Genomic DNA, 23,959 nt, shown 5'->3' on the forward strand with positions numbered 1-23,959 from the left:
CCCTTCAGCTTCAGCGACACTCTCCTCCTCATCAGCACGCCACTCAGTTCCCGAAACTTCTTCCATGCACATCTCACTCGAGCAACCGTTGCCGAGTCTGATCCACCTTCTCCATTCAGCATGTCTCCGCTTCTCCATTCAGCAGCATGCATTCACCTTCTCCATAATTTTAGGAACACAGATTTGTTAAACAAATGCACACTGAGCAACCTCTTCTTTCACCTTGAATTGTGTGCTGACGGTGGCCTTTCGCTGCTGCTTTCCTCCCGATTTCATGCGCTCGTCTCCACTCCTGCTGCTCACATGCTCAAACAAGTCATAGATAAAGTCGATCCTGTGACAGCATGGGATGCATGCATTCAAATATTATACGTAAATTTCCAGTGTTGAAGTATATCATATATATACATATATATATATATATATATATATATATATATATATATATATATATATATATATATATATATATATATATATGTATATATATATATATATATATATATATATATATATATATATATATATATATATATATATATATTCTTCTACATGTTGTTGCAAAACAATAAAATTTGTCCTTTAATCTCAGAAGTTTGACAACTCTGCTCTCCTAATAGGATGCCATAAATTTATTATAAAAACATAAAACGTCATGGAAATTCAAAATATCTTCTTTCAGGACAGCATATCTTTATGCCAGAGGAAATTCACAATATCATTGGAGTTATGCCACCTTTTAAAAGAGACCACATATTATATATTGTACAGTGTAGATAATTAGAATTGTATTAAAATAATTACAAACAATATCAATATGAGATTTGCTTGTAATTTAATAATGAAAAACTGAAAAAACAAATTTCACTCCAAAGCAAACTGTTCGCCTCCAGATGCATATATTCCATCACACACTATATTCGTACAAGAAAGATAGAGGCCTTGCAAAATCAAAAATTGCGCAATGAGCTCCATACGTGCAGGATAAGAGATTTTGTCAAAAATAATGTACGAGAACACATGTAATCCACCGTGTTTGTCCATGCTGGTATATCCTGTTTAACATAAACCCTTAATCAATCATTTCTGAAAGTTTCATGAAGATCCTCGGAGTTGTTTTGACAATATTTATCAAATAGAATATCTTTCCAAACAAATTGTTCTTCCCATTGCTTATGTGAATAATTTTCTAAATTGAAATCCTTCATTTTTTTTTCGATACCAGATTGGGTGATATCTGCATTGGAAGTTAACAAAATCAAAATGGCATTTCCAAAGTTATGAATGAAAAGAAGATAAGGCCCCGTAAAAAAATTTATTATCTTATCACCCTCACGCATCACTTTTGGTAGAATTCCGATTTTTATTTTTATTTTTTCGATCGTCTTTTCAGTCTTTCTTTGCTCGAAAAGTGGACGATTCCTTCCGAATAACGAACGATTCCTTTCGCGCTCCGGAAGTTATCGGATCGATAGTTTTTACTTTATGCGCATGCGCAGTTACCACAATGTGGTAACTTCACCTTGACCGTCAACGCGCCAGCAAATACCGGGTGATATTTAGCTTTGGCAAAAAAAAAAAAAACCCCGCCCTTCCTCTCTCCAGCCTGGATAGGGTGACAAGATAATAATTTTTTTTATGGGGCCTAATAACACAGAGACTGGGAAAATGAGTAAAAGTAAAAACTAATACTTGTACAATTTCAGTTTTCCTTCATGTACATAAACATGAAACATAGGGGCAATACCCCTGGCGCTCACCTGGTAGATAAACAGTATACTACAATGACTAAAGGTATTTTAAACCAATTTCAATGGTTGCTATAAGACAGGGCAGCATGTAGAGTCATACTAACACAATCATAAGACTTGAAACAAACAAACAAATACCTATTTTGGGGGGCAACCCTCCCGTGGACCCCTAAATGGGCAGATTTGTTTTAATGCCGTGAACAAACTTTCGTCACAACACAACAAATATCATTTGTGCCAAGTTTGGTCACAATCCCTTTAGCGGTTTCGGAGAAGAATTTGCAAGTGTTTACTGACAGACTGACAGATGGACGGACTGATGACACGCCATCACATAAGCCCCCTGAACTTCGTTCCAGGTGAGCTAATAAATATTATAATTGATTATAATCAATTTTTGTATCATTAATTTCCAAATAAGCCTAAAAATAAAAATAGTTATTAAATTAATCATCATGTACGATGCTCTTTACGGAGCATTAATTACAATCCTGGATGAGATGCCACTCTGATGCAGGATGCTCAGCTGAGAGCGCAAGAATTTAAAAATTTGTTCAGTGTGGCGGCGGTAACTTGCTTACTCTTCGCAAAGGACACAGAGATTTATGTCCACCAATTAATGCTGGTAGGTGGGAGGCCCAGTTTAATGTCCATCCAAGGGATGGCACACACACTGATGCATCATCCCTCCTGTGAAACACCAGAATGGCAGTTTGTAGGTGGGCCAATATTTTAAGGCAGGCTTGGTAGCGAAGAGACGAGTGTGTGTACCCTAGGATCTCCTGCAGGCACTTAAAAAGTGGTAGTTGAATTAAGTGTTGTGGTCATATTTGTATTCACAGATTAATAATCATTTTAATACTCTAAAGTCATCTATTTAAAAAGTCCTTCAAGGGTTGCCATGAATCAACATAGCTAGTTGTATTCTTACTCGTACACGAAAATTGGATGTTGGCCATATTTATTTTGCAAGGAAAAGGCAGAAAACAAAAGATTGCTATATTTGCTCTCACAAGAAAAGGCAATGTTTCAGTCACAGATTTATCAGTGTAGCCTTACCCACTTTCTTTGAGAAGACCAAGCAGGTCATCCCGAAATGTGTCACGGTTCTTCTCAAGGAATCCCTCAACACTGTATTGAACCTATATATGCAGATGCACCACTTCAAATTAAAACATTAGGTACTTTTCCACATATGACAAGCACAGGCTCTGTAGTGCTGACAAATAAGTCTTCAGCATAATTATAACTTTTCAACCGAGTGAAAGTTCAAATAAAACATCCATCAGATTCAAAGCATAATTGTGCTGGACCAAAGACTGGCAAATTCGGTGTGTTGTGATGTGCACATCATTATCATATACCATGCTTTATACAGAGTGTCAGTTCTGTCAAAGCATTTTCTCACCAAAGGTTACAATCTTGGATGGGTTGTCACTCTGACGCAGGTTACTTGACTGAGTGTGCAGGAATTTGGAAGTTGGCCAGATGCTTTGGCCTTAAGATCTTAAGGCAGCCATTTTAACTGTTAAGCCCACACCAGGCTTAATGTTGAAATAATACAGCAAGACTTAAAAAGATTTCTAATCATTTCAGGAGATCAAGAATAAATAAATCAACAAAATGAGAAAGTCTTTCGCATACACCAAGGTGCCGTGTCATGCATATAATTAACTTTAGATTTCATCATTACAGATATCAAAAGACAACATGATTTGGGACAAAATTAACACCAATTGTGAAAATGAGAATCATGAGCAAAAGCAAAAGTTTTCTTCAAATAGTCTAAGCAGCTGGTTGTCTCTGGCAACCAATTCTACACGACCTTCCCAAAAAAGAACATGCATATGGATGGACATTACCTTTCCTGCATAGTGTTTAATGCCAAAATGATGATCAGTCACTTTGGGCTTGACGTAAAACTGGTTTGTCTGCAAAGAGAGAGGTCATTTAACTGGACATCAGAAGTGTACACTGAATAACAAATCATGCCTGAACAGGCATAAGGTGAGAAGATGCAAGCAGGGCAATGGTGCGTCATACGAGTACTTTTGAAAAATGAGGATGGGAAAATTCAATATTTGAAAAAAAAAAAAAAAATTAACAATCTGAAACATATCCTCAAAATGATTTAGTATCTTCATTGCACACAAACAAGGGTGTGGGGAGGGAGGGGGGAGGAAGAAGAATCAATGTAGCAGTAAGGGTTAGGCCTATAATGTTGCACTAATAACAATGAAAGGATGAAAACTCACTGCATGCTGCATATGCAGCTTCTCGAGGAGGGTCAAGTCTGTTCCTTTGGGAAAACGGCTCTCCTCATTTATTAGAGCCAGCATTCCCAATTTCTGTAAAACAGCAATAATGTAGAGGTACATCTCTACATAAGTACAGCAAAACTTCACCATCTGTGGGGGTTAGGTTCCTGTAAAACTCCGCAAATGGCAAAAATTTTTACTTTTCGCGAGATCTCGCGAGATCTTGGAGACGGTGGCAGGGGTTTTCGACGGTCCACACGGTCTCCACGTTTTTCAAAGTTAAGTCTGTTCACAATTGTATTTTGTCGAAACTGGATTTATCGTTCGGTGTGTGAACTTATAGTGTCCCCCTTGGAAGTTTCTCGGTGTTTATCTTTCATAAATTAATCGTTTGTTTGCCACGTCGCGAGCAAGGCCTTGCAGCCTCAGGCTTCCCCCATCGAAGGTTGTTCCTTCCTTCGCTGTTTTGCTAGCTTTTTTGATTTCCCCTTCTCCACCAAGCTTCACCAAACATCTACTATTTGTCTAACGTTGTAACCCCCACACCCCCCCCCCAAAACAAACAAAAAAACAAACAAAAAAAACTTTTATTTCCCTTTCCCCTCATGTGCTTTTGCCTCTGCCCACGTGGGCTGCCTCGCCCCGCCCCCATTTTCCCCTTGACTTCCACCTTTTGCCCTGTTCAAGTGACTCGTGGTCGTCGCTCTAGGCTTCCTCTCCCCATTGGTATTTTTGTGAATATAAGATTGTTCTTCACAGTTCTGTTTAAATATGTTTCAACTATCCCCTTCAGTGTTTTATTCAGTGGTTTATTACAACACGCTGTTTTTCTTCTTATTTAAAAGGCTCCTTTCAATTTCCTCTTCAACTCATTCCATTTCAAAAAAATATTCAATCTCTTATGATTCCAAATCACTCCATGCTCTAAATTCTCATTCATTCCATCCCTCCTCCATCGTTCTTAAACGAATCGCTAACTTGAAAATCACAACAAACCCAATTTGTTATATATCTTCATCTTTCATTAATCATCCACTTTCGAAACTCCCCCCTTGCCCATCCCCTTCAAATCTCCCCCCCAACCATCCCTCCCAAATTCTCCCTCCTCCCACCTCCTTCTCAAAGCTGCCTCCTCCCCACTTCCTCTCCCTCCTATGTCATACCTCCACCTCCCCCAACCTTCTACTTTCCTCTGCCCCCCCCTCAAACAAACTCTCACTGTGCCTCATTCCATCACCATCAAACCTTTCGTCCTCCTCATCCTTCCCTTTCTTGTAACTCTTCTGTAATCTCTGACACACTATCAACTGCTCCTCCTACATCCCCCTCTCACCCTTCATCTGACCCTACCGCTCCCCTGTCCTGCACCCGATGCTCCCCCTCTCTCCTCACTAACGGTATGGACCTCAAACATCCGGGGCCTTCGCTCAAACCTGATTGATCTCTCCATTCAGGTTGCTTCTGAAAATCCAGACTTGATCTGCTTAACAGAAACTTTCCTCCTTCAAGATGTCTCTGATTCCTTAATATCTCTTCCTGGTTACTCCCTCCTCCGGTACGATAGACCTGATCCTCGTCCTGGTGGTGGGGTGGCTATCTTTATCAAAAACTCTCTTCCTCACTCTCCCTGCACTGCCCTCTCTCCACCCCACCCACAGGAGTACCTCTGGCTACGGCTTCCTCTCCGCTCCCACCTTTTGTTGATATGTGTTCTGTACCGTCCTCCAAACAGTGATGACTCCATTTACATTTCTCTGTCGGACAACATGGACCAACTTCGATCAACTCATCCAAACTCTCTCTTCCTCATATGTGGCGACTGTAGTGAAATCGTATCCGTACTGAACCCGGGTGGGGATGCTCGCTGCTCGCTGTCATTGTTGTCCCCACTAGGGGCGTGACTATAAGACCCGTTGCTGTGTCAGTGCTCCGAGACTTCTCCCTTGTGACATGTTACATCGGTAGCCTCGTTAATGGTACGCCTTTATAGAATATCTAGCTTGCTTGCATTGACTGATATGAATGGCTTTATGAGATGTCGCATCGTATGCTTATTGTGTATTTCTACTTACAGGAATGATGTGATGATCTAAATGCAATTAAACCAAACCGTTGGACTAAAAGTTGTGCGGACCTGAATGGTTTTCCACAACACTTAATTGCATTTATGATCTGCTGACATGGCTGGCAACAAGACGTTGACGGTGTCCATTTTCAGCGCCGACCCACAAGCCACGGACGGAGGCTTGCAACTCAAGCACTGGCTCAAGCAACTGGAGCATCTCTTTAATGAGCCTGATACCGCTCCGACGCCTGCCGCGAAGCTGGCAATATTACACTCAAAAATCGACTACCGGGTCTACCACGCGGTCGCTCAATGCACGACGTATGATCTTACCGTCGCGGAGCTCAAGCGGCTTTATATAAAAGAAAAAAGCCCTGTGTATGCGCGTTATTTGCTGCAGACGCGACGGCAGCAACCCAACGAGCCTATGGATCATTACGCCCAGGAGCTCCGGCAGCTCATGCTGGACAGCGCCCAGCCACGGACTCCCGAGCAGGCTAAAGATGATCGACTTTTAGATGCCTTCATAGCAGGGGTCTCCTCTCAGGAACTACGTCTCAAACTCTTGGAGAAGACCGACCTGACCTTCGCTACGGCGGTTGAGCAAGCGACGGTGTATACTGAAGCGCGGATGCAATCGAACGCCTATGATCGCACGCGCCTTTTGGCGGGCACCTCACTACACGCCCGGCCGGAGAGGACCACTGACGAGGACGTGGATCCGCCTGCTGAACTCCGGGATGCTCCGGAGGATGACCCTACCCTGACAGCTGCCGTTACGACCAGCAGACCCAAGGCCTTGCGCGGGGCCGCATGTTTTTTTTGTGGAGGGCCTCGTCATGCCCGAGTCGTGTGTCCGGCACGTGACGCTATTTGCCATTTGTGCTCGCTAAAGGGACATTACGCGAAAGTGTGCAAGAAATCGGCACGCGGCTCGCGGCCCTTCGACTCGCGCAGCCGCGGTCGCGCAGGCGCGGCAACCTTGAACGGGCTTGTAGCAGAACCCACGAGCCCAGCGCCTTACCCGTCTTCGAAGGGGAGGGCCCCTCGCTGCGGCCCGCTGGGCGCTCAGACAACCTTGACTGGCGCCACCGGAAAGCCACCACCGTCTCATTCTCCATCGGGGACAAAGGCCGCGTCCTTGGCCAAACCTCGAGCCACGCAAGGGAAGAAACAGCTTTCGAATACTACGGAAGCCTTTTGTCAAAGCGACCAAACGAAAAAGGCGATTTCGAATACTACTACGGAAGCCTTTTGTCAAAGCGACCAAACGAAAAAGGCGATTTCGAATACTACGGAAGCCTTTTGTCAAAGCGACCAAACGAAAAAGGCGATTTCGGCTACAACGGAAGCCTTTATCTGCCAGGAGTGTCAAAAGGCGATGTCAAATACTACTGAGGCCTTTTCTCATCGGATTTTGAATCGCGAAACACCGGAATGCTGGGGAAAGCCCTCTGATGACGATAATGGATTCCCCATGGTCAACGCAGACTCCGGCCACGATCGCAAAACTGCTGCTGGTGTAGGATCCACCCGCGAGGCTGGTCCGACCCATTCGGGGGGCTCAGTCCCGCTCCCAGCTGCCTCGTCTGGCCTGGCTCAAGCCCTTATTCCCCTTATGGTTGAGGGCCATTGTGTTCAGGCCTTGGTGGACACCGGATCTACGGATAGTTTTATCGACCAGCGACTTGTGCTCAGGCATGGATGGCGGATCGGGCGGTCTACACGACGGATCTTCATGGCATCCCAGGGACTCCGGCTTAGCACAAAAGGGGAATGCCGATTGAAACTAGTGCTAAAGGGACGGGTTTTCCCTGATGTACACCTTATGGTTTTACCCGCATTATGTGCTGATATTCTGCTAGGACACGATTTTCTTAAGCTGCATGGACGTCTGGTAATGGAGTTCGGTGGGCCTGACACTCTTGTTGTGGGGGCGGACGACGCGCTAACGGTGTGCGCCCTAGCGCAAATGGACGTCCGTCCGCTTTCGCTGTTCCCCAATCTAACCTCCGACTGTACCCCTGTCGCGGTAAAATCGAGACGCTACTCCCGCGCGGACATGCAATTCATTGCGGACGAAACGACTCAGCTCTTGAAAGACGGCATCATAGAACCTAGTAGGTCGCCGTGGCGTGCCCAGGTCTTAGTGGTGCGCAGTGAGGCCCATCGCAAACGCATGGTAATCGACTATTCCCAAACGATTAACCGCTTTACACAGCTGGATGCCTACCCCCTTCCGGGGATGGACGCGCTAGTGCAACAGGTGTCCCAGTATTCGGTCTATAGTACTCTCGATCTCCGTAGTGCGTACCACCAGATCCCTATCTCTAGGGCGGATCGTATCTATACCGCTTTCGAGTCGGGGCAGCGGTTGTACCAATTTACACGATTGCCCTTTGGGGTGACGAACGGGGTCGCTTGTTTCCAGAGGGCCATGGATGACCTCGTTGCGCGGGAGCACTTAACCGATGTTTTCGTCTACCTCGATAACCTTACGGTTTGTGGATATGACCAAGGGCACCATGACGCTAATCTGAAGCGCTTCCTTGAGGTCGCGCAACGGTATCACTTAACTATGAACGAGGATAAGTGCCGATACTCCCTACGCACCATAGATCTTCTGGGGTACACCGTGACCCATGGCTCTGTCTCTCCGGATAAGGAACGTCTGCGACCTTTGCTCGACATGGCCCCTCCCTGCGATCGGGCTTCCCTGAAACGCGCCCTTGGGCTGTTCGCCCATTACTCCAAATGGGTGCAAAATTTCTCCGCGAAACTTCGCCCCCTTGTGGCCTGCGACACCTTTCCCCTGAGTTCGGCCGCATTGACGGCCTTTGAAGGACTTAAGACCGACATCGCCCGAGCCGCCGTAGCAACCATTGACGAGAGCGGCTCGTTCGTCCTCGAAAGTGACGCCTCGGATCAGGCCATCGCGGCGACCCTCTCCCAAGGGGGACGTCCCGTGGCTTTCTTTTCACGGACTCTTACCTCCGCTGAGCGGCGGCACTCGTCCGTTGAAAAGGAAGCGTATGCGATCGTCGAGTCTATTCGGCGATGGCGCCCGTACCTACTCGGGCGGAGCTTCCAAATCATCACGGACCAGCAAAGCGTTGCGTTCATGTACGACACCTTACACGCCCAGCGCATTAAGAACGAGAAAATCACTCGCTGGCGTATCGAACTCGCCGACTTCTGTTACACCATCAAATATCGCCCAGGGAAGGATAACCAGGCCGCCGATGCCTTATCGCGCCCCACTACATGTGCTGGTATCACCTCGTTGGAGGGCCTACGGGTGCTGCATGCTACTGCGGGCCATCCCGGCGTAACGCGTTTCGCTCATTTCGTGCGGAGTGGGAATCTCCCTTACTCGATTGACGATATCCGCCGTATCTGTCGCGACTGCGCTATCTGCGCGGAAATCAAACCGCGTTTCTATAACCCCCCTATGGGGACTCTGGTGAAGGCTACACGCCCGTGGGAACGCTTGGCGATGGATTTCAAGGGCCCTTTGCCGGTGTCGAGCGGCTCTCGCTATCTGCTCACTATCGTTGATGAGTACTCACGATTCCCCTTTGCTTATATGTGCGCGGACATGACTGCTGCCACGGTGATGCGTTGCTTACAGAACTTGTTCTCAATGTTCGGTTACCCGGCCTATGTCCATACCGACTGGGGTGCAGTCTTCTTGTCTCAGGAGGTGCGCGGCTATCTGCTCCAAAACAACGTTGCGTCTAGTTACACCACGCCGTATAGACCCCAGGCTAATGGGCAGATCGAACGCTTCAACGGGATTATCTGGAGGGCCGTCATGCTCCATCTCCGGACCCACGGCCGGGGCCTCGATAAATGGGCTTGGTCGCTACCTGCGGCGTTGAACTCAATCCGGGCACTCCTGAGTACGGCAACTAACCAAACTCCCCACGAGCGTCTTTTCCACCACCCCAGGAGCTCGGGGTGTATACGGTCTTTGCCCAGTTGGCTCGCTGGGCCCGGGCCGGCCTACCTTAAACGGGCAGTTCGCGCGAGCAAGTACGACCCCCTTGTGGACAAAGTGCAGATTCTCCAGGCTAATCCTGAGCATGCTCGTGTGATGACGTCTGATGGTCGTGAGACTACTGTCTCCGTTCGTCATCTTGCCCCTTGCGGGGTCGACGACCTTAGTAGGGAATCGGACGAACCAGTCGAACCCGTCTATGAGACTATGACCTCTCCCGACGCTCCCATCGCCGACAGTCCACCGACCCTCCCCCCGTCGAGACTGCCCGGGTCCGACGACTTGGCGTTACCCCCTTCATCACCCGACCCTGTTGACGCCTCTGACACCGGGGATACAGGGTTACGAGACGCCGTACCCGGGGAATTTCGAACGCGTGCTGGCAGAGAAATTCGCCGCCCGGCCCGCTACGGTTGGGCCGACTAATACTCCGCGCCCATGCTGACGCTCACTCGCTTTTAGCCACGCGGCCGTATAATTCTGACGGGGGGTGAATGTAGTGAAATCGTATCCGTACTGAACCCGGGTGGGGATGCTCGCTGCTCGCTGTCATTGTTGTCCCCACTAGGGGCGTGACTATAAGACCCGTTGCTGTGTCAGTGCTCCGAGACTTCTCCCTTGTGACATGTTACATCGGTAGCCTCGTTAATGGTACGCCTTTATAGAATATCTAGCTTGCTTGCATTGACTGATATGAATGGCTTTATGAGATGTCGCATCGTATGCTTATTGTGTATTTCTACTTACAGGAATGATGTGATGATCTAAATGCAATTAAACCAAACCGTTGGACTAAAAGTTGTGCGGACCTGAATGGTTTTCCACAACAGCGACTTCAACTGTCATCATGCCAGCTGGCTGGGTGTGGGTTCATCTCTCACCAGCCATGGCACCTCAGCAAAGGACTTCTGCGACTCATTGGGACGGACACAATCTGTCAATTTCCCGACCCAGATCTCAGTCAATGGAGTATCTTCTCTTCTGGACTTGGTTATGACAAACTTCCCTGCAAATGCCTGCTGCTCTTCTTCTGCTCCAATCGGTTCTTCTGATCATGTGCTTGTTAAAGTGGACATCTCACTGGCCATTCTCAGAGAGCCTCCTCAGCGCCGACGAGTCTGGCATTTCACTCAGGCCGACTGGCACGGTCTGCAAGCAGCCATCAATCAACTGGACTGGTCTACCATCTCTAATGCCTCTGACATCAATTCTTCCTGGGAATTCTTCCAAAGCAAACTGCTCTCTCTCATGCACAGATTTATCCCATCTCGTCTTCAGTTGTCTTACCCTTCCTCCCGTCCATGGTACACTGAATCTTGTGGTGAGGCAGTTGCCCTGAAACAACTTGCCTTTGCGTCTTGGAAGGCAAATCCAACTGAAGGCAATCTCATTTCCTTCCACCAAGCTCGAAACAAGTGTGTTTCTACCCTCAGGAGTGCCAGGAAGCACTATCTCTCCTCACTCAAGATTGAACTCTCAAACCTGTCTCCTTCCTCCAAATCCTGGTGGTGTCTGGTCAAATCCGTTTCTGGTGTTTGTTCCCCCTCCATCCCCTCCCTTACCTCAAATGGCTACACAGTTGACACCGCACGTGACAAAGCCGAATGCCTCAACTCTGTGTTTGCCTCAAAATCATGTGTCCCAAACCCATCTCTCTCTGTTCCCACCTTTCCCAGTCGAACCCAACTGCTCCTGGACTCTGTGTCCTTCTCTCCTGACAAGGTGGAGAAGTTTTTATCAAACCTCGACTCTGATTCTGCAACTGGACCAGATGGCATCAGCCCTCGGGTCCTAAAATCCTGCTCTGCCGCTCTATCTCACCCTCTCTCTGTTCTTTTCACCCTCTCTTTTGCTCAAGGTCATCTGCCAGCATCTTGGAAATCAGCAAACATTACCGCTTTACACAAAAAAGGTGCAAAAACAGATCCTTGCAACTACAGACCAATCAGCCTGCTCCCAATTATCAGCAAAGTCATGGAATCCATCATTGCTTCAGATATCAAATCCTTCCTCTTCTCCAATGGCTTGATCTCTGATCATCAATTTGGATTCAGACCAGGTCATTTTACTCTGGACATGTTGCTTCTGCTGTCTCAACAATGGATGGAGGTCCTCAATGCCAAACAGGAAATCAGAGCTGTCTCACTTGACATATCACGTGCCTTCGATACGGTCTGGCACCCAGCTCTGCTCACCAAACTCACCTCCTATGGTATTCAGGGAAATCTCCACTCATGGCTTGCGGATTTCCTCTCTGGTCGTAGGCAACGTGTGGCCCTGAATGGATTTCTCTCATCTTCCCTTCCTGTTCTGGCTGGAGTTCCCCAAGGTAGTGTTCTGGGCCCTGTGCTATTTCTGGTCTTCATCAATGACCTCTCCGACTCTCTGGAAAATCCTCTCTATCTCTTTGCTGATGACTCCACTATCTGCCGCTCCATTCCTCATCCCTCAGATCGGCAGTCTGCAGCCACCTCACTCTCTGCAGACCTGGACAAAATCACAGACTGGTCAAACAAGTGGAACATGTCTTTCAATCCTGACAAATCTCACACTCTTACAATGTCTCTCCGAAAGGACCGACTGGACAACCCTCCCATCTACTTTCTCAACAATCCTCTCCAAGAAGTTCTGTCGCTCAAGCTTTTGGGTCTCACTATCTGCCATGATCTTTCTTGGGAAAACCACATTTCCAAGCTGGCCTCCAAAGGCAGTCGCCGACTGGGCATCCTCCGTCGTGCGAAGTCCTTCCTTGGCACACCTGAGCTCCTCACCACATACAAGGCTTTCATCCGCAGCTCAATGGAATACTGTTCTCCCCTCTGGGCTGGTGCTCCTGCCTCACACCTTGCTCGGCTTCACGCTGTTGAGGCCAAAGCTTTCAGAATCATTGGAATCTCCTGCGATGTAGTCAACTCCGAGGGCCTTTCACTCACTCACCACAGGCAGGTTGGTGGTCTTTCTGTCTTCTACCGACTCCTCTCCGGCCTTGCTCCCCCAGCTCTCTCTGTGCTCTGTCCCCCCAATATTCCTTCAGGTCGCACAAGATCTGCCTGCAACCCTCTTATGGTTAAACTGCCAAAGTCTAGGCTCTCTGCTCACCTTCACTCTTTCATTCCCCTTTTCTCCCGCCTCTGGAACAAACTCCCCCACTCCCTTCAATCCCACTCCTCCCTCCAGGTCTTTAAAACAGCTGTTCACCACCATCTCTTACTTCTTCCCCCATCGAAAACCTTGATCTTTTCTACCCCCGGTAATTCACCGCAGAGTCCTTGCAGTGTTTTTTTTTTTGTTTTTTGTTTTTTGTTTTGTTTTGTTTTGTTTTGTATACAAGATCGAGGCTCGTGAAAGAGCGAACATTAATCACACAGAAAGACAAACCGACACATAAAACATATAACATCGGGAGCGGTAGACAAGATGGGGAGAGAGGGGGAAGGACACAAACACAACATTTGAGAGCAGGGACCGAGAGACATGGAGACATCGAGAGATCTGAGAGAGGGCGAGGGCTTTGGGGGGGGGGCATGGGAAGGGAGCGGTGGGAGAGGTATAAAACATATGGACACTGCCAGGACTTCCAGGAAAGAGGTTGGAATTTCAAACAAGGTGGATCCGGGGTGAATTAGCGGGGGTAGAAAAGATCAAGGTTTTGGATGGGGGAAGATAAGAGATGGTGGTGAACAGCTGTTTTAAAGACCTGGAGGGAGGAGTGGGATTGAAGGGAGTGAGGGAGTTTGTTCCAGAGGCGGGAGAAAAGAGGAATGAAAGAGTGAAGGTGAGCAGAGAGCCGAGATTTCGGCAGTTTAACCATCAGAGGGTTGCTGGCAGATCTTGTGCGACCTGTAGGAATATTTGGGGGACAGAGCACAGAGAGAGCTGGGGGTGCAAGGCCGGAGAGGAGTCGGTAGAAGACAGAAAGACCACCTACCTGCCTGCGGTGAGTGAGTGAAAGGCCCTCAGAGATAGCTTCATCGCGGGAGATTCCAATAATTCTGAAAGCTTTGGTTTCAACAGCGTGAAGCCGAGCTAGGTGTGAGGCAGGAGCACCGGCCCATAGGGGAGAACAGTATTCCATTGAGCTGCGGATGAAAGCCTTGTATGTGGTGAGGAGCTCAGGTGTGCCGAGGAAGGACTTCGCACGACGGAGGATGCCCAGTCGGCGACTGGCTTTGGAGGCCAGCTTGGAAATGTGGTTTTCCCAAGAAAGATCATGGCAGATAGTGAGACCCAAAATCTTGAGCGACAGAACTTCTTGGAGAGGATTGTTGAGAAAGTAGATGGGAGGGTTGTCCAGTCGATCTTTTCGGAGAGACATAGTAAGAGTGTGAGATTTGTCAGGATTGAAAGACATGTTCCACTTGTGTGACCAGTCTGTGATTTTGTCCAGGTCTTCAGAGAGTGAGGAGGCAGCAGACTGCCGATCTGAGGGAAGAGGAATGGAGCGGCAGAGAGTGGAGTCATCAGCAAAGAGATAGAGAGGATTTTTGAGAGAGTCAGAGAGATCATTGATGAAGACCAGAAAAAGCACGGGGCCCAGAACACTGCCTTGGGGAACTCCAGCCTGAACAGGAAGAGGAGATGAGAGAAACCCATTCAGGGCCACACGTTGACGACGACTAGAGAGGAAGTCCGCCAGCCATGCGTGGAGATTTCCATGGATACCAAAGGAGGAGAGTTTGGTGAGCAGAGCGGGGTGCCAGACCGTGTCGAAGGCACGTGATATGTCGAGGGAGACAGCTCTAATTTCCTGTTTGGCATTGAGGACCTCCATCCATTGTTGAGACAGCAGAAGCAGCATGTCCAGAGTAGAGTGACCTGGTCTGAAACCAAATTGATGATCAGAGATCAAGCCATTGGAGAAGAGGAAAGATTTCATATCCGAAGCAATGATGGATTCCATGACTTTGCTGATAATTGGGAGAAGGCTGATTGGTCTGTAGTTGCTAGGATCTGATTTTGCACCTTTTTTGTGCAAAGCGGTGATGTTGGCTGATTTCCAAGCAGATGGCAGTTGACCTTGAGCAAAAGAGAGGGTGAAGAGAACAGAGAGAGGGTGAGATAGAGCAGCAGAGCAGGATTTTAGGACCCGTGGGCTGATGCCGTCAGGTCCAGTTGCAGAATCAGAGTCGAGGGTTGACAGAAACTTTTCCACCTTGTCAGGAGGAAAGGACACGGAGTCCAGGAGCAGCAGGGTACGACTGGGTATGGTGGGTACAGAGAGGGATGGGTTTGGGACACAAGATATAGAGGCAAACACAGAGTTGAGGCATTCAGCTTTTTCACGTGCGGAGTCAGCTGTGTAGCCGTTTGAGGTAAGGGAGGGGATGGAGGGGGAACAAACACCAGAAACGGATTTGACCAGACGCCACCAGGATTTGGAAGAGGGAGACAGATAAGAGAGTTCGGTCTTGAGAACGGAGAGATATTGTTTCCTGGCTCTCCTGAGGGTGGACACACACTTGTTTCGGGCTTTGTGAAAGGAAATGAGATTTCCTTCCGTTGGATTTGCTTTCCAGGAGACGAAGGCAAGTTGTTTCTGGGCAACAGCCTCACCACAAGATTCCGTGTACCATGGACGGGAGGAAGGGTATGACAACTGAAGACGAGATGGGATAAATCTGTGCATGAGAGAGAGCAATTTACTTTGGAAGAATTCCCAGGATGAGTTGATGTCCGAGGTGGTAGAGATGGGAGACCAGTCCAGATGATTGATGGCTGCTTGAAGACCATGCCAGTTGGCCTGAGTGAAATGCCAGACTCGTCGACGCTGAGCAGGCTCCCTGAGGATGGTCAGAGAGATGTCCACTTTAACAAGGACATGATCAGTTGATCCGATCGGAGCAGAAGAAGAGCAGCAGACATTTTCAGGGAAGTTAGTCATAACCAAGTCCAGAAGAGAAGATGTTCCGTTGACTGAGATCCGGGTCGGGAAATTGACAGATTGTGTCAGTCCCAGTGAGTTGCAGAAGTCCTTTGCTGAAGAGCCATGGCTGGTGAGAGAGGTACCCACACCCAGCCAACTGGCATGGTGACAATTGAAATCACCACATATGAGGAAGAGAGAGTTGGGATGAGTAGATAGAAGTTGGTCCATATCATCAGACAGCGAGATGTAGATGGAGTCATCACTGTTTGGTGGACGGTACAACACACATATGAACAAGAGGTGGGAGCGAAGGGGAAGCCGTAGCCAGAGGTATTCCTGGGGGTGAGGTGGAGAGAGTGCAGTGCAGGGCGAGTGAGGAAGAGAGTTTTTGATAAAGATAGCAACCCCGCCTCCAGGACGAGGCTCAGGTCTATCATACCGGAGGAGGGAGTAGCCCGGGAGAGATACTATGGAATCAGAGACATCATAAAGGAGGAAAGTTTCTGTTAAGCAGATCACGTCTGGTTTGACAGAAGCAACCTGTATGGAGAGATCAGTTAAGTTTGAACGAAGGCCCCGGATGTTTGAGGTCCATACCGTTAATGAAGAGGAAGGGGGAGCATCAGATACAGAACAGGGGGGAGGAGGGGTAGGGTAAGATGTGGAAGAGGTGGAAGAGATAGGGAGAGCTGTTGAAGGTGTGTCAGAGATTTCAGAATAGCTCGGAGAAAGGGAAGGATGGGGCGGACAAAAGGTTTGATGGTGATTGGGTGAGCCACAATGAGGTGTTATTTGAGGAGGGGGAAGAGCGAGGCAGAAGGTTGGGGGAGATGGAGGTGAGAGTTTGAAGGGGGATGAAGCGGGGAGGACGCTTTGAGGAGGGGGAGTGAGAGGGGGGAAATTGAGAAGCAATGAGGGTGGGGAGATTTGAAGGGGAGGGGTGAGGGGGGAGTTTGGGAGGGAAGGGACAAGGGGAGGGATTTGAAAGGGATGGGATATGGGGGAGATTTGGAGGGGAGGGGTGAGGCAGGAGTCTAGGAGGGGAGGGGCGAGCGGGCGTTTTGGCGGGGAGGGGTGAAGGGGTAGTTTAGGAGGGAGGGGGCAAGGGGGGAGATTTGAAAGGGATGGGTGATGGGGAAGATTTGGAGGGGAGGGGTGATGGGGAAGATTTGGAGGGGAGGGGTTATGGGGAAGATTTGGAGGGGAGGGGTGAGATTGGATTTTTGAAAGTGTACGATTTATGGGAAACGAACATTTATTGCAAAATGAGTTTCTTGTGACCTTCGAGTTAAAAATACGTTTAAGGACGCTGGATGGAGGATGGAGTGCAGGAGAGTTTAGGGAATGTAGAAAAAAGGCACTATAGGAGATGGATATTTTTTTTGGGATGAATTGATTTGGTGAGCAAGTCGAAAACAGCCTTTTAAAGAAGAAGAAGAAAAAGGTGTTATAAAATATGACGGAATACATAACTTGAGGGGAAAGTGTAAACATTGAAGGTTAATGAGTGAAAACTATCTGGGGAAATGGGGGAGAAACACGTGGTCGAAGAACGAACGAACGAATAAGAATGAATAAACGAATGAGAACAGAGAAGGAAATGTTTTTTTTTTTTTTTTTTTTTTTTTTTTTTGAGTTGAGATTTACACAAGGAAGTAGGCTATGGGTGAAAAGCCTGGGAATACAGAGAACGAAAGTTATTGGATCACAAACGACGGACCGCTGAGAGAAAAACAAAGCCTCAAGGTTGTACAGTGCACACTGTACAAGGCCTCAAGACACGACACGGCAAACAGACGATCAATTTATGAAAGATAAACACCGAGAAACAACCAAAGTTGCACACAATAACTTCACACACCGAAAGATAAATACAGTTTCGACAAAATACAATTGTGAACAGACTTAACTTCGAAAAACGTGGAGACCGTGTGGAGCTTCGAAAATCCCTCCCACCGTCTCCGATATCTCGAAAATCCCTCCCACCGTCTCCGAGTGTTCATATGTTTTATTCCTCTCCCACCTCCCCCCAAGTCCTCCCGATGTCCCTGCTCTCAAATGTTGTGTTTGTGTCCTTCCCCCTCTCTCCCCATCTTGTCTGCTGCTCCCCTTGTTTTTTGTGTTTTGTGTGTCGGTTTGTCCTTTTGTGTGATTAATGTTAACTCTTTCATGAGCCTCGATCTTGTATAATAAAAATAATAAAAAATAAAAATCACAAGTGGCAAACAGCTTCTAACATGTAAGTCAATGAGATACGTTACAGCCTCACTAAATTTAAGTCCACAAATCATTAATAAATTTAAAAATACTAGGGCATGCCCGTACTATATCTATATCTAAAATTATATCCCCCCCCTCTATTTACATGAAATGGTTTGGTCCAAAGCGAACGGCTTGCGAGTACGGTGACAATCCCCCCCCCCCTCTATTTACATGAAATGGTTTGGTCCATTCGCAAAGCCAAAGCGAACGGCAGTTACGAATCGCAGTTACGATGAATCGCAAAGTAGTTTTAATTAGTTTTAAAACATAGTTTAACGCCAACATAGTTTGCCAACGTGAAATAAATGAATACGCTCTCAAATGTGCCGTCCGAGGCAGAGTCTGTTCGGCACGTTCGGCACACGTGATAGCTCGCTGCTCTCTGATTGGTTGAATCGTTTTTTGGACATAGCTCGGTAACTACTTGTCCGATTAATATGAAACCTTGAAAAGGCACATCCTCGGGTCCCCAGCAATATACCTGGCAAGTTTCAAGTATATCGGACCGGTAGTTGTCGAGAAACAGCGGTCGCATACACACACACACACAGACAGAGATTAGTGGAATTATAGATAGATGATTTGATCTTGCCTTAGTAAAGACAGGACCACACAGTCTTCCATAATGTGTTTTGTTGTGTGTGGTGCAGCCTGGCAGTGGTTGCAAGTGCCGTCGGTCGTCGCCAATAGGAATTCCCGATGCAACATGATGAAAGTGAACGCGGTGTTCTTCTTCTTCACCTGGATCTATCACCATTCTTCAGAAAGATTATTTTGTTCCTTTATACTGTTCCTTTTATTTTGTTGCACCCTCATTAAAAGTGTTAAAAATAATGCCTCTGGCAGCACATTAAATTAAAAATTAACAAGCGTTACGCCTAGGTCCCCCGTCGGTGAAGTGATGTGAGTTGACAAAGTGGCAGACAGAAAACATGCTATGATATGATATTTCGCTCACAAGGTTCAGACATACATGGAGGCGGCCATCTTGGATTTTGACGTGGCGACCCAATTTTCAATGGCGTTCTTCCTTATGCCTAGATACACCCACACACCAGATTAGAAGTTGGTACTTCGCTTATTTTTCAAGATATTCCGCTCACAAGGTTCAGACATACATGGCGGCGGCCATCTTGGATTTTGACATGGCGACCCAATTTTCAATAGCGTTCTTCCTTATGCCTAGATACACCCACACACCAGATTAGAAGTTGGTACTTCGCTTATTTTTCAAGATATTCATTTCACAAGGTTCAGACATACATGGCATCAGACATACATGGTGGCGGCCATCTTGGATTTTGACGTGGGTTGCACCCACACACCAAATTTGAATGCGGTCCTTCGATTACGCATGCACGCACGCAAACACGCACGGACGGACGGACGGACGGACGGACGGACGAAGGGGAAAGCCATAGTCCCCCTTTCGCTACGCTGTGCGACGGGGGACTATTAAAAACTCATGAAAGCTGAACAATTTTAAGGTGGGAGGGGTTCAATTTTCTACAGAGGGAGAGAAAAGGGTGCAACGGCATGGAGGGAAAGAAAAGGTGTCTGAAAGGTAAGTGCAGATACGCGAAAACGTGGACCCTGAACACGCGGACGGCGAGGTTTGACGGTACATGTACTGGAACTATGATTTGTGAGGCAGTTACACACAAAGGCAAATTTGAGAGTCGAGTACAAAAAAAAAATTCCAACAGAACTTTAGCCAATTTAACAAAGTCATCCTTTTTTATTAAATGCATTGTGATTTCAAATGTCAACAAGAACGACACTTTGACGTCACAACGTCGCCCACATTATTACATCATTATAATACTTGTACCAAGTTTGATTTAAATCCATTCAGCTGTTCTCAAGTTATCACATTTTTACCTGACATGACCTCTGACCTTTGACATCTTGACCCCAAAATTTAATCAGTTCCTGATCATTATACATACCTGGAACAAGTTTTAATTTAAATCCCTTCAGCTGTTCACAAGTTATCACATTTTAACTTGATATGACCTCTGACCTTTGGCCTTTGACCTCGTGACCCAAAAATCTAATCAGTTAATCTTTACACCATTATACATATCTGTACCAAGTTTGAATTAGATCACTTCAGCCGTTCTCAAGTTATAGACATAGTACAGACTTTGACCTTTGACCTCTTGACCCCAAAATCGAATCAGTTCATCTTTACATCATTCTACATAACTGTACCAAATTTAGTCAAAATCCCATCACTGGTTCACAAGTTATAGCGGTAACAGCATTTTTTAAACCTAAAATGACCTCTGACGTTTGGCCTTTGACCTCATGACCCCAAAATATAATCAGTTCATCTTTACCTCATTATACATACCTGCACCAACTTTCACTAAAATCTTTTCAGCAGTTCTCAAGTTATTGCGGTAAAGAAAACCTATCATGGACGGACAGACGGACGGCCAACTTGAAAACATGATGCTTCCAGCGACTTTGTTGACGGAGGCATAAAAATTGACAAATTGACAAAAGCAGTTTCCGTTCATGATGTAAAATAGATTGCACTTATTGAATAATTTCAATAACAATTTTATAGTCAACAAAAAAGCCTTTAAAATTGCTTATGGAACAGATTGCAAAACCATGTGCATAAAAAGGTCATACCTTTTCGACTAAGTCCAGGCACTCAGCATTGTCCATCCAATCAATGGCCTCCCATGATATTCCTTCCCTGATTTACAAGAAAACCGTCAAAAGGCTTTTTAAAAGCAATAACATCTCCTAATACCACAGCATGCCATAAACATTAAGAATCAACCAACACAACCAATTCCACCCTCAAAAAATTTAAGTATAAAAATGAAGGACCATTTTGAACATTAAAGGCACAAAGTGTTACACACTACTGTGAAACCAATGAAATATATCAATAAAATAATACTTTAGATATTTACATTTTACCGTGAACAGTTTGACCTGCACAACAAAGTTTTACTTCATTTCTCTACCATGGATCAAAGCGTTTTGATTATTTTTTTTTTTTTGGTCAAATTAAATTGCATTTCACCATTCATTATAAAGTTGAAAATTGCTCAATAAAACACCAGGTGCCATTTATGGTAACAAAATTTGTTCCAACAAGTGCTTCTCATCACGAAATTCGACTGTGGATATGAGAATAATTTTATGCAGGAGTGAATGAATGAATGAATTGGTGCACGTGTTATAAACTAGATTAATTAAAACAGCGAGCACCTGGTGATGTGCTGGTAAGATGCAGTCAGGGGTTTGTGTTGATAAGTCACTGCAAACATTGCACAGTGCTTTCATTATGAAGCTTCATTATCTATGGAAGGTTTATATTATGCAAATTTCATTATACAGGGTGGTCCAATAATCCAGATAGGATTTGGGCGGTTGGACTACAGCAATAAATTTTTACCTTGTATATTATTTTTAATATGTATACACAAAGAATTAAGTTAAGCACCCCTACACAACGAATTAAGGTAAGCACCCCCTAATATATATTATTTGTGTATATGTATACATTGGCATATATTCTAAGGTATGTGAGATCAAATAATGATTGGTATGACATTAGCAATTATCCATTGATGAAATTGAGTGATCAAAGTGAAAAAAAGTGATTGGTTGAGTCAGTGATCCGATCACGTGGGTCCTACACACGTTATTGACGCAAAGATCGCTAGAGGTCTTCTCAGAACAATGACTGTACGTTAGAAAACATAAACGTCATCCACACTGTCCGTGATGGACCTATAGCTCCATACTTAAATTGAGGTGAAAATATGCCTAAAATTCCCAAAAAATTTCACCTTAAATTATTCAGAATAAAATATTGAAAACGGCATGATTGTTATGTTTTTATGTGACCATAATATCACTTCTCCAGAAAATATAGCAATATCATGGGTATATTACACTGTTTTGACGACAACAAACTTGTAATGTGCGAGGTTGTAAAAAAACGGGGGGGGTGCTTAACTTAATTCTTTGTGTATATATAGTATTGAATAAATTTTTTGTTTAATTATCTAATTAATTCATTTTCAAAAAGTTAGATTCAGATGAAATGGTGGTGGTTTAGTTATGCTATTAGCCAATTGATTAATAAATAAATTATTTTACGATTATTATTTATTTATTTTCATTATTAATTACTTATTTAATTTCTTTCTCATCTGGGAAATATCTCAGGCACCTTTTGAGCTAGGAAGCTGATATTTGGACACAAGAGTGACCATGTAATTTGGCTATAAAGGATATTTTTGATTTAATGATTAATCAATTAATCGATTAATTTATTTATTTATTTTTCGATTAATTCTTTATTTAATTATGTAACAAAAATGCTGCAGCTTCAGATAAGACACTTGTCGCTTCGGTATACTATTAGCCAATTGATTAAGAAATTAATTATTTTACAATTTTTATTTATTTATTTTAATTACGCAATTAATCAATCAATTATTGTAAAGGGTGTTTCCATAAAGAATGCCTTTTTTCCCCGAAACGAATCGGGCACTCACACATACCGCATTGTGAACGTACAAGTGATTATAATCAATTGTAGCAAGTCTCAACAACGCGTGCCCTGCGAGGTGAAAAGTCTCCAAAAATATCTCAATTTTTTTCTCATTTTTTTTTAGATATGACCGAAAAACTCGTCGCTCAAAGGATCGCCTGTGTCGCGTTTGGAATTGCACGCAAGCGTTTTGCAGACACTCTCAGGCCCGTTAAGGAGGACAGCGTTGGCTTTGTTTTGCATTATTTTCACAGCGTTGGCTTTGGGCGATGGCCTGGAAATTCACCAGACCTCAATCCAGCAGAGAACCTTGGAGTCATTATGAAAGAGCGAGTTGAAGACCGCTTGTTGGATTTTTCGGAGAGCGAACAGTGTTCCCGTGACCGTTTAATGGATATAATCAACGAGGTCTTGGAAGGAATGAAAGGTGATACTGACCTCTTTTGCAATTTGTTGAGGTCGTTTCGAACGCATTTGAATCTTGTGAAAGCCGCTGGTGGAAAATCGATTAAAAATTATTAAAGTCTGAGGTGTGCATCCGGTCGGGAAAAAAAGGCATTCTTTAGGGAAACACCCTTTACACCTCTCCCTCCCAATACCGTCTCTATGCGCTGCACAGTGGCAATGCCGCGTGCTGGAGGATATGTTATTATTTATTTGGCATGGGGGCGGTGCACTTTGAATGTATCCGTACTTGTTTAGCTTATGGTTAATAGAAAGTACATACTCAAAACCTTTGTAAGAACTGAAACCTAACGCTGAAAACCCCCTAAACTACCAAGTGCAAACAGCTGAAGGATTCAGATAATATTGGATTTTGGTATAAAAGGTGATCTAACTCTGTGAATGGTGCAGCGAGATTATCAAGCGAGCCACAACTGCATCCCCACAATCGAATAATCTTTATCTGCCAGCAATCTGGGGCAAATTTTTATTCACAGATTAGACCACTAATACAAATATACTGCCTCCTTATAAACTGTCCAAGCGCCATTCTTCAGGCTTCAACAAATTACAGATGTCAATCCGATACCAACATCTGTTTTTTTTAAACAAGGCAATGCATTGATATCTCTAAAGTCTAATCTATATTTGTATGCCTAATGCACAGCCCTATTTTTAAAATGTACATTTATACTGATGAGTGGATGATCATAGCATAAATAATCAGTTTTCATATGACAATCAGCCAGTTGCACATGCACACCCTATCTCTGTGAAACATGAAA

General features: G+C 45.4%; 1 protein-coding gene across 1 annotated transcript in view; it reads right to left on the reverse strand.

Annotated features, from left to right (window-relative positions):
- Window positions 1-23,959, reverse strand: part of LOC137431601 (unconventional myosin-X) — a 330,046-nt gene that overhangs the window by 132,258 nt on the left and 173,829 nt on the right. Inside the window, exons 14-18 of the mRNA XM_068123112.2 lie at window positions 20,846-20,912; window positions 4,007-4,099; window positions 3,614-3,682; window positions 2,811-2,893; window positions 223-334 (exon numbers count right to left, since the gene is read on the reverse strand). Of these exons, the coding sequence (XP_067979213.2) occupies window positions 223-334; window positions 2,811-2,893; window positions 3,614-3,682; window positions 4,007-4,099; window positions 20,846-20,912 (424 nt within the window). The remainder of the gene's footprint in view (window positions 1-222; window positions 335-2,810; window positions 2,894-3,613; window positions 3,683-4,006; window positions 4,100-20,845; window positions 20,913-23,959) is intronic.

Source organism: Myxine glutinosa, chromosome 7, assembly GCF_964187855.1.
Source record: "Myxine glutinosa chromosome 7, kmMyxGlut1.1, whole genome shotgun sequence".
Taxonomy (NCBI): domain Eukaryota; kingdom Metazoa; phylum Chordata; class Myxini; order Myxiniformes; family Myxinidae; genus Myxine; species Myxine glutinosa.